At 32.8% G+C, this 12,262-nt stretch overlaps 1 protein-coding gene across 1 annotated transcript; it reads left to right on the top strand.

Moving 5' to 3' along the window:
• The first annotated feature begins 2,912 nt into the window (after positions 1-2,912).
• On the top strand, positions 2,913-10,765 carry LOC114185142 (pleiotropic drug resistance protein 1-like). Its single transcript, XM_028072692.2, has 23 exons — positions 2,913-3,500; positions 3,639-3,759; positions 3,853-3,941; positions 4,214-4,298; positions 4,394-4,553; positions 4,641-4,717; positions 4,962-5,015; positions 5,101-5,191; positions 5,294-5,595; positions 5,689-5,970; positions 6,055-6,371; positions 6,479-6,639; positions 6,723-6,826; positions 6,915-7,071; positions 7,158-7,339; positions 7,436-7,768; positions 7,924-8,214; positions 8,298-8,381; positions 8,470-8,603; positions 8,748-8,975; positions 9,082-9,253; positions 9,362-9,616; positions 10,357-10,765. The coding sequence occupies exons 1-23, from the start codon at positions 3,148-3,150 to the stop codon at positions 10,621-10,623; spliced, it is 4,299 nt and encodes a 1,432-aa protein (XP_027928493.2). The 5' UTR covers positions 2,913-3,147; the 3' UTR covers positions 10,624-10,765.
• Positions 10,766-12,262: the final 1,497 nt, after the last annotated feature.

Genomic DNA, 12,262 nt, shown 5'->3' with positions numbered 1-12,262 from the left:
TTTACCTAAAACTCGGTCGTCGCCATATCACTATCATCATAGACATGATTTAATAAAGCTAAATTGCTACTAAAGTTGAATTTAAGAATTCTTAGTCTCGTATAATTCAAAAGATATAATAATAACAAAGGTTATTAAACCAACAACACCGAAGTCAAATGTGTAAGGGTTATTATTATTAACTTAATTTATATGAAAACTAGCAAAGTAAGATGAATCCAAAGAAAGTGATTTTTTTTTTTACAGATTATAATTATATTTAAAACAAACATCTTTTAGTTTGATAGTATCATGTTTTGTTTTTACTAAAAAAATTAAATTTTAAATCTCTCATAAAGTTGATAATTTCTAATTAAGTTTTTATGAACACAATTTGTTCCATTAAAATCCAAAATTTAACATACTATATATGGACTCAAATTAGATATTAGTCTTAATAACATCATCATGTTTTTTTGTCTTTTCCCCCTTCTTGTTCACAAAGTGGGAAAATGCATTAGCAAAGCAAAGGTCCACAACCCCAATAAGAAAGTTATAATATTTGTTTTTCCTTCAAATTTCAATATAGTAACAAACAAAAAAAATAGTAATTTAATGGCTGCATATCTGTTTTTAAATTTTGTTAGGGGATTAATGGTAAGCAATGAAGTCACCATGCTCATTTGTTTATGGAGAATTGATGGAGTATTGATGGAGTATGGTGACTGAGGTTGAGTAATACCTTAAAAGGTTATCATTGCTTATTGGAAACACTGAAAAAGAGTAAAACATCATCATAATGCACAAAAACCACCATCTAATACTATGAACACCACATTCATTCTCACTTCTATTTAATTTGCTTGGTTAGCTTCGGTTGAAAGTCCCACGTCGATTAGAGATAAAGTCAATTTACAATATATAAGTGGATGCGATCCTTACCTTACAAGTCGGTTTTGTAGGGTTGTATTAAACTTAAAATTCACTACTAACATGATATCAGAACCAAGTTAGAAACTTCTGACAGATTTAATAATGAGAAATAATATTTTTTGTGTAAAAATAAACTAGATAAATAATATTTAAATGATTAATTCACTTTCTTGTCTCAGTTTTTTCTGGTTCATTAAGTATTGATTTAAATAAGTTAAATTGGAACAATTCACCAACCATATATTTACTCTTGTCCTTAGTGTATGTTCTTTCATTATAATATTCCGATTATAATTTACCAAACACCACGCATGGATTGAATAATGTTGGATTGATTTATGGTCTTTACTATTCAAATTATTATCAATGTGTTTTTTTTCTAATAACGAACGTATTGAAAATTTTATCCAAAAATTAATATCTTAGTTTGAAACAAATATTTTTGCAAATAATTATATATAATTATTTGAGTGTCTATGGAAGAAGCTAGACAAGATTATAATCTTAAAATTTGGACAGATAAACTATTGATTTATATATTGTAACACTAAATTTGGTGATGGCCTCATGTAACAAAAAAAAGGAAGAAGAATTTTGAAAGAGAAGAATCAAAGTCTTGTGAGAGGAATAAGAATACGAAAATAATATTTTGACAACTAAATTTTAGAAATTTTCTCTTATTATATGAGGTGACATCTTTTAAATGGTTTTAAAAAATAAAAAAATAAAAAAAATGAAAAATTAGAAACTACAAAAATATCATCTCAGATTATAAAAGAAAATTGTTAAAATTTAGTTATTAAGAAATCATTTTCCATTAGAATTGAAAGAAAAACTATTTACATTAGAAAGAAAGACAACAAAGTGAGAGTTTGATGGAGCAATTATTGCTGATGTAGACTAGCTCAAACAAATTCATTGAAGGTCTACCACATATAAACAATAGATTGATAATAGAGAAATCTACTAAAGAACCAATTAGAAGGTATAATAAACGAAAGAAGAAAAAAAAATCACATAGAGAATAACATGATTTAATTGAGATGTTAACAAAATTCAATCTACTTCTACGATAAAAAATTACAATGAAAATAAAAATTACAATATAAAGTTTCTTTTTAATAAGCTCTCACTCAACTGATAGTTTACTATTATACTTTGCTCAGTTAAACAAAAATTGCTAATACAGAGTCTTATTGATACAAAGAACTATAATAACTATTGTAAATTATGTTAGAATTAGTGGAGAAGACATATGAACAATCCTTCCACTCTAAAGCTTGAAGCAGCAATTGGACAGACTCTTTATATGATGAAGAAAAAGTTAAGATCGAATGCAAAGCACACGATCTAATTGAGGGCAGATGCACTAATCAAAGTAGATGCACTGAACTATGTCAAAGACTTAAACAAATTAATATTATAAAGAAAATCCAAGTTTTAATAATTACCTTTTTATGGACATAATTTACGTGATGATGTTATGACAACTATTTTCTAATGTAGTAAGTATTTTTCTTAGTATATGGTTTGAATCCATAATCTTAATATAATGAATTTATAAGTATGTCTTATTTCTATTTATATTTAAATCTTTATTTTTACTAAATGTGTCACCCAAATCCAAAGTCTTACTTGGATTCATCCTGATTTTGTTTCCTTTTCTTAGTTCGAAGTTTTGTACTGACTAAAAATAAGACAATTTCATAATATATACGTGGGGGTGTAAACCTCACCTTATAAGTTGATTTTGTGGGGTTGAGTTAGATTTAGAACTCATTTCTAACGTTAATCGTAAAAGATAGTTGTTGGAGATTGAATATATAAAAGTGAACGTAAATCTCGTCTTACAAATCAGTTTTGGGAGATTGAATTACAATTAAAGTCTACTACGATATTTTGTTTGATCCGCCAATGAAGTAGTAAAGTGGAAATGTAGTGCTGAATTACAGGAAGCAAAATGATATAGTGGCGAACTTGAAATTCCTCTGTGCCCGTCATCAGTGACAACGTTGCTCGTAAGCCGCCCATGTGGTTGTTCACCATCCTTCAGATATATGTATAAACATCACATCATCATCAACATCATCATCTCTTGTCTTACATTCAACTAAACACAGCATAAGGACCTTGTCCAGTTACCATAAGTTAAACTTTGAGAGAAACCTGCATTAATTGCCTTTTTTCTGTGCTCTTTGAATCTTAAAGGCTGGAACTTTGGATTGTTTGCTGAAAATGGAGGAAGAGGGTAGTGTGAAAGCAGGAAGTAGTCTCCGAGCGGGAAGTACTAGGAGTAGTTTGAGGATTGGGAGTGTATCAGTTTGGAGGAACAGTGGTGTGGAAATGTTTGGCACCTCTTTCCACCAGGAAGATGATGAAGAAGCTCTTAAATGGGCTGCAATTCAGAAACTTCCTACCATGGCACGTTTGAGGACAGCCTTGCTCACTTCACCTCAAGGAGTTGCCAATGAGATTGATGTTCATCAACTGGGCTTGCAAGAAAGGAGAGGTTTGCTTGAAAGACTTGTCAGAGTTGCTGAGGGGGACAATGAGAAGTTCATGCTCAAGCTCAGGGAACGCATTGATAGGTGAGTGCAACTTCTGATGTTTGCATCAGGTGTTAGATTCAAATCTCATTGTCATCATTACACTGTAAAAAACAAGTTTAGCTGAATGGTTTTAGAATGCACTATTGATGACTTCGTTTTTGGAATGGATGGTGTCAGAGTTGGAGTTACCATTCCTACAATAGAGGTCCGATTTGAGGGCGTGAACGTTGGAGCAGAAGTTCATGTTGGTAGTAGAGCTGTGCCAACTCTCACTAACTACATGGTTAACAAAGTTGAGGTAAGTAAGTGTAGCAATACTGATCTTAATGAACAGTGTTAGCCTCTTTGAAGTAGATTCTGATATGCATTTTACTTCTGTTGCCTTTTAAAGGGGCTATTGAATTTCCTACATCTCCTCCCAAGTAGAAAACAGCATATGAATATTATCCACGATGTTAGTGGAATAATAAGACCTGCCAGGTAATTAACAATTAACCTTGAAAATACTTGTACTATGTTGTATTTCATTTGTGTTGAAACGATTACTGATAGAAACAGGTCACAGGGGATCGATCGTACACGCACAAATATTCTTATTTGTAATGAATAAGAAGTACTATGATAAGAAACAAAACTTGATATCTAGTGATGAAAAATATTTTTGTATCATGTCTTTCTATCTAAATCTCTCTAACTATTTGGAAGACAACACAACAATCTTAAACAACATGTCACTGTTTGCTTTTCTTCAGAATGACATTGCTGTTGGGCCCTCCAAGTTCTGGGAAGACCACTCTCCTGTTGGCCTTGGCTGGAAGACTTGATTCAAAACTTAAGGTTGAGCGTATATTTAATTGTTAATTGATGGTGTCATGCTTGTGCTCTATTTTCCATTTTTATTTGTAGCTAACAAATTATAACTTCTTGATCAGTTCAATGGAAAGGTGACTTATAATGGCCATGGGATGAATGAGTTTATACCCCAAAAAACTGCTGCTTATGTCAGTCAACATGATCTTCATATTGGAGAAATGACAGTCAGAGAAACCATGGCCTTTTCAGCACGAGTCCAAGGAGTTGGACCTCGTTATGGTTAGCCCACATTGCAATTTCCAAATCATGTGCAAAAATTTCATATGAAAATCAAGTTTTAACCAAAACTATTTCCCATTTATACAGATATGCTAACAGAGGTGTCCAGAAGAGAAAAAGAAGCAAATATTACACCTGATCATGATATAGATGTCTATATGAAGGTAACACTAACAGAGATTATTTTCTACCAAAGATATGTACTAAAATTTTGAGTTCTGTTTCTGCTCATTAAGAAGCAATGAATTTTCCCTTTGGGGATACAGATACTATGAACAAATATGTTACACCTGCTTTTCCTTTTTATTTGTGTTGAACTTGAGTGAACCATCTATTTATGTCTATTTCTTAGAATTAAATGGAATGATTGATGATTAAGTGGTTGAACTTCTGACTTGTAATGCTCAGGCTGTAGCAACCGAAGGTCAGAAAGCAAATTTTATCACAGATTATATTCTAAGGGTAAAATCTCTGTACTCAAGCGTTCTCTTATAACTCTAAAGCCATTTCGTGTTAAATTCCAGTTTGATTTGCTTTATATTTTCAGGTTCTTGGACTGGAGGTCTGTGCTGATACTGTTGTGGGAAATGAAATGTTAAGAGGTATATCAGGTGGACAAAGAAAACGTGTTACCACAGGTAAATCTATTTTCACTTCAAATTTTGAAGTGTATCATATTTAATTAACTCAAGCAATTTGTGGTGCAAAAATCTTCACGAAATATATATCTGTAAATACAGGGGAAATTCTTGTTGGACCAGCTAAAGCTCTATTCATGGATGAAATATCTACTGGTTTGGATAGTTCAACAACTTTTCAAGTTGTGAATTCACTCAAGCACTATATCCATTCTCTCAAAGGAACTGCTGTTGTTTCACTCTTACAACCAGCACCAGAGACTTACAATCTCTTTGATGACATTATTCTACTTTCAGATGGGCAAATTGTGTATCAGGGTCCCCGTGAACATGTTCTTGAATTTTTCGCTTCTGTGGGTTTCAAATGTCCTGAGAGGAAAGGCGTTGCAGACTTTTTGCAAGAAGTAAGTGTGGTTTAACTTCTTTCTGCATGTTCAATGTCATAGACTAGTAGCACTTTTATTTCATTCTCACATGTACGAATTCATTACTTTAAGGTAACATCAAGGAAAGATCAGGAGCAATATTGGGTACTCAGAGATCAGCCTTACAGATTCGTCACAACCAAAGAGTTTGTAGAGGCATTTCAATCATTTCATGTTGGGAGAAGCCTGGCTAATGAACTTGATACTCAATTTGACAAATCGAAAAGCCACCCTGCAGCTTTGGCCACCGAAAAGTATGGATTGGGAAAGTGGGAACTGTTTAAAGCCTGCTTGTCAAGAGAATGTTTACTCATGAAGCGTAACTCATTTCTTCACATCTTCCAACTTTTCCGGGTAGGTTTCATCTTTGTAACTTTTCATGTTCAACGACATTATGTAATAATTTCCATTACTGATACCTTTTGCTACATCTTTTAGAGTGCTACAGTGGCTTTTATTTCAATGACTGTTCTTTTTCGGACTGAGATTCACCATGATTCAGTGACTGATGGTGGTATATATGTGGGTGCATTGTTCTATGCCCTTCTCATAACTTTGTTGGATGGGTTTACTGATCTTACCGTGACAGTTTCTAAGCTTCCTGTTTTTTACAAGCAAAGGGACTTTCTCTTCTTCCCTTCATGGATATATGTTCTTCCTGGATGGATCCTGAAAATCCCCGTGACTTTAGGGCAAGTGGGAATCTGGGTGTTCCTCACATACTATGTTATTGGTTTTGATCCATATGTTGGAAGGTAAAAGAACTGTGTTTATGTGCTATTTATTTCCCTCTTCCCCTTCCCTCATGTTAAAATACTACTCAGTGAGAAATGACATGTATCTATATATCTACTTAACGCAGACTCTTCAGGCAATTCCTTCTTCTGTTAGTTGTTAATCAGATGGCTTCATCCTTATTCCGGTTTATAGGAGCAGTTAGTAGGGAACTGACAGTAGGTTTCACAATTGGGTCATATGTATTGTCCATTCTCATTGCTATGAGTGGCTTCGTCTTGTCAAAAGGTACCATAACATTAGTACAAAAGAAGTATTTTCTTTCATTACAATAACACTTTTACTTTTTTTGTCTCTGCTTCATTCTATAGACAATGTGAAAAAATGGTGGCTATGGGGCTTTTGGTCTTCACCTATGATGTATGGACAAAATGCCCTAGTAAATAATGAGTTCCTAGGGAAGAGATGGAGACATGTAAGCTTTTCTGTATTAGTCTTTGTATACATTTTGTGCTTGCCTTGTATAGATAATCTAATGTATATGAACACGTTTCATATGAAAGGTTCTACCCAACTCAACAACACCATTAGGAGTTGAAGTTCTGAAATCTCGCGGGTTCTTCACTGAGCCGAAGTGGTATTGGATTGGTGTTGGGGCACTGTTTGGATATGCGATAGTGTTCAATATCACTTACATCCTCGCTCTCAGTTACTTGAACCGTGAGCTTTTTCATCCTAAAAATGTTTTGTAACCCAAAAAGAGAGCTTAATTTTGTGTACTAATACTGTCACAAATTGGCTATCAGCAATAGTGCAGCATCAAGCTGTTAAATCAGAGGAATCTCAAAGCAATGCACAGGATGGTGGAAGCATTTCTGCTAGGTCTTCATCCAGAAGAAAAGAAACTGAGAGAAGAGGAATGGTTCTTCCGTTTGAATCATATTCCATCACCTTTGATGATGTAACATATTCTGTTGACATGCCACAGGTAATGCAGATAAATAAGTAATTGAAAAAATAAAGCACTTGTATTAAACTTTCTGAGAATTATTAAGATTTCTGAGTCCATGCACTAAATTTGCAGGAAATGAAGAATCAGGGTGTTCTTGAGGATAGGTTGGAACTTTTGAAGGGTGTGAGTGGCGCTTTCAGACCAGGAGTTCTCACAGCATTAATGGGTTCCACTGGTGCTGGCAAAACAACTCTGATGGATGTACTAGCTGGAAGAAAGACCGGGGGGTATATTGGTGGGAACATCACAATTTCTGGCTATCCAAAGAAGCAAGAAACCTTTGCAAGAATTTCTGGATACTGTGAACAAAATGATATCCACTCTCCCCATGTCACAGTATACGAATCTTTGCTCTATTCAGCATGGCTTCGATTATCAGCAGAAATCAATTCAGAAACCATGAAGGTTAGTACCTTAAGCCTAACTCAACTATACAAAACTGACTTGTAAGGTGAGACTTGCATTCACTTATACTGTAAATTGGCCTTGTCTTTAATCGATGTGAGACTTCCAACCTTATCAGTTTACTAAGTTTTGAAATGACCAATGGTTGGTGGCAGATGTTCATTGAGGAAGTCATTGGACTTGTGGAGCTGAACTCTCTAAAGCATGCAATGGTTGGATTGCCAGGTGTTAACGGTTTATCAACCGAGCAACGCAAAAGATTAACTATTGCTGTTGAGCTAGTGGCTAATCCTTCTATCATATTCATGGATGAACCAACTTCTGGGCTAGATGCAAGAGCTGCTGCTATTGTCATAAGAGCAGTTAGAAACATAGTGGACACCGGAAGAACAGTTGTCTGCACAATCCATCAACCTAGCATTGATATATTTGAATCTTTTGATGAGGTAAAATAACCAGAGTAAAAAACTGTGACTGACATCTTTATACTATTAAGAAGTTTCTAACTTTTTTTGTCAAATAAATGCAGCTTTTTCTTATGAAGCGAGGAGGCCAAGAGATATATGTGGGGCCACTTGGACATCATTCTTCTCACTTAATCAGTTACTTTGAGGTAAAACGTCAAGAAAATTAAACTGCATGTTTTGCTTCAGACCTATCTTAGTAAAAATTTCACTGTTGTGAACAAATTTCTCATGAAGGAAATTAAAGGGGTCCATACGATTGAGGATGGCTACAACCCAGCAACATGGATGTTGGAAGTCACAACTTCAGCAGCAGAAATGGAACTGGGGATTGATTTTGCTGAAGTGTACAAAAATTCAGAGTTATACAGGTATATTCAATTCGTTGAAGTCTAATCAAACTCTAGAACATGAAAATAATATGCTATAGCTATAATTTCATTGTAACTTTGTAAGTTGTTCAAAGTACAGAGAGGTTAATCAGGTAAACTGTCATGTGGCATATTATATTTCAGGAAAAACAAGGAAATGATCAAAGAATTGAGTACTCCAGTGACTGGTTCAAAGGACCTTCATTTTCCTACAAAGTACTCAAGGTCCTTCATTACTCAATGCATGGCTTGCTTATGGAAACAACATTTGTCTTACTGGCGCAATAATCAATACACTGCCCAAAGATTTCTCTACACAATCGCTCTGGCCTTGTTGTTTGGGAGCATCTATTGGGACCTTGGCTCCAAAATGTGAGATGAAGTCATCAAACTGAAAAATATGAAATTTTGTTGCCTCAAACTCATGTTAGATATTTCTGTAGCTCTTTCTAAAGGTGTATTTCCATGTCTGTTGCAGCAAAAAGCAACAAGATCTTTTCAATGCCATGGGATCCATGTATTCTGCAGTTCTCCTTCTTGGTGTTAAGAATGCTTATTCAGCACAGCCGTTGGTGGCTGTTGAAAGAACAGTATTTTATAGGGAAAAAGCTGCTGGAATGTATTCAGCTTTGGCATATGCTTTTGCGCAGGCAAAACACTTGCTATTCAGAGATTTGGCTTTTTTAACTTCCTAGCATGTAATGATGTAAAAATTTCTTTCAGGGTCTAACTTTTCTGATCTTAACATTTTCTTGCAGGTTGTAATCGAACTACCTCATGTTCTTGTACAAAGTGTGGTTTATAGCCTTATAGTGTACTCAATGATCGGTTTTGAGTGGACTGTAGCTAAATTCTTCTGGTACCTTTTCTTCATGTACCTCACCTTCCTCTACTTTACCTATTATGGCATGATGTCTGCTGCATTGACCGCAAACCCCACCATTGCGATTATATTTTCTTCTGGAATCTATGAAGTGTGGAATCTCTTCGCAGGATTCATAATCCCACGACCAGTAAGCTTTAACTTCCTTTGATGTTTGATGCAGTTTCTTAGATTTACTTTATAACCTTGAGACATGAAGAGAGTGCTATTATACACTTTCTAATACTCTTTCTAATGCACTCTATACACCGATTGAAAGCACCTAATATGAATTTCAACTAATGATACAACGTGTTCTCTGATATATATCACTCTGATATTTCTCATTGTGTGATGTATCAGATATGTATTCATATCAGGACACTGCCTAACACTTCAATTACTTCTAGATGAACTTTTTTAACTGATTAAATATGTTTTTAGTCTCTAAACTTTTATGTAAAATTCATTCTAGTTCCAAACTTTGATAACATAAACTTTAAAATAGGTAAATATAGTTTTTCTTATCCAACTTTGTTACATTTTTTGACATGTTAAACGGCTTTTTAGACTAACGTATGAGTTGGTTACATAATTTGTTGATATGTTACATCTTAAATGCCAAGTTTGACTATATCTATTCATTTTAAATTTTGGAAAATGACAAATTCTAGTTTTGCTTTCAAGTTTAGGAACAACAAACTTATTCAACCTTTTTTAAAGTCTTACAAGAGACAAACACGATTTGTCTCTAGTGATTTATCATGTCCTATGATTTAAGAAAATGTTATGCTTATTTGTCTTTGTCTTACTGTTTTTGTCTCTGAGTTGTTACTGAGTTTCCTAAGGAAGATTAAGTTTATTTTTGTCCTTTTGGGCATGGATGAACAGAGGATTCCTGTGTGGTGGAGATGGTACTACTGGGGAAATCCAGTAGCTTGGACTTTGTATGGGTTGGTGGCATCACAGTATGGAGATATTCAAGGAAGTGTTGATTTTAATGGTAAAAGTACATCAGTGGAAGAGTTTTTGAGAAAGTACTTTGGTTTTAGGCATGATTTTTTGGGAGTGGTTTCAGCTGTTCTTATAGTATTTGCAGTAACTTTTGCATGCATCTTTGCCATTGCCATAAAGTTGCTTAATTTCCAAAGACGTTAATTAAGAATGAGGCCTTCATCTTTTGGTTAGGATAATACTGATTTGTGCAGGAAAAAAAAAACATGGCTTTCAGTATTATCTTATCTTGGAATTAAAATTGTATCAATTTAGTTATTTAAATATTATTATCAATTGCTGTAAACAGATTAGTAATTTAAATATTATTATCAGTTAAGTTATTAAGGTGTTGCTGTCAAACTGCACGAACCTCTATAAATTATCAATAAAAAATATCAAATTATTTCTTGAAAAATAGGTTGCCAGTCATGGTAATATTAATATATGTTTAAAGACAAATGATTTTACATTTTCAGTCAAATATCATGTGTAATAAATTTATCAAATTTTACTTTAACTGCTATAAGAGATATAGTTGGTTATTCCTCTCGATATAAAAAATTATATTTGACATTTCCAAACACCATATATGTAAGTTGTGATGATCAAGTTTGGTGTTTTAAACAAATAAAAGGAGATAATTAATGACAAAAGGACACTAGAAAAAATCCTAGACTTCAAGAAATTCCAATTTTCCTTAATTCTTTTTTTTATTTGACTATTATTATATTTATATATATTTTATAATTTATATAACTTCATAATAAAATAAGAAAGTCCAAATACAAATTAAAAGAGTTATTTATATCTAACTTTTGTAAGTTTCTAATAATATTATAAATAAATAAAGATGAAATTTCACTTAAAACTAAATATAAATTATAATATTAATGACATTACATTAATAATTTAAATTTTATTTTATTAGGGATTAAATATATAAATTATGAAAATGTGTGAGAACCAAGCAAACATGTTAACTCATCTCTCCTTCCCTTTTCTCACAATCCTCCTCTGTTTACCTTTATTTTTTTAATAATATTTTTATATGATGATAAATAATAGATATACATTAAAGTGTCAATCTTAATAAATATAATGATACTTATCCTGAGTTTTATACATATAAAAAAAATCTACAATCAAATAATGTTGACCCAATTTAAGGAAATAACTTGTACGGATTACATTAAATAAATATCGGGAATAAGTGGATAAAAAAATATTTTGCTTTTATACAAAATGCATTCTTACATTGTAAACCCCTACCCTAGCAGATTGGACTTTAATATAAAAATAGGGTATTTTAATAACTAAGGAAGGGTTGGTTAGAAGGAGGAATCGATGAGCGCAATGCCCAACATGTTCATAGGTCATAACAAGTAAAGTATGTCTTTGTATGAGTGTGGTTGAACAATGATGCGATTGGTTAATTAACTCTTTTATACGAGAATAAAGTAAGGATTGACCATTTTTGGTTTTTTTTTTTAATGAGCTAAAATATTAAGCATTGAAAATTTAATTAATAAGAGGAAAAGGATATATTAACCACTAATTTCTTTTTTAAATAACTAAACCCCAATTAACTATCTTTTAATATTTCATATTTGAATTGAGATATTTAATTAAAATAGAAATTAAAATAGAAATTAAATTATTAAATAAAATTATGAATGAGTTAGATATAGAAAAATAATGGATTGTTTAAGTAACTGGTAATTGAGTTACAAAATTTATGATGAATCGATGAGGTGATATCTTTGGTTTCTAGTGAGTTATTTTAATTGAATTGGTGCTATTT

The sequence above is a fragment of the Vigna unguiculata genome, chromosome 1 (assembly GCF_037176805.1).
Source record: "Vigna unguiculata cultivar grain cowpea cultivar isolate G323 ecotype 2 chromosome 1, ASM3717680v1, whole genome shotgun sequence".
Taxonomy (NCBI): Eukaryota; Viridiplantae; Streptophyta; class Magnoliopsida; order Fabales; family Fabaceae; genus Vigna; species Vigna unguiculata.
Note: the sequence above shows the minus strand (reverse complement) of the source record. Positions and strands in the feature narration are given on the sequence as shown.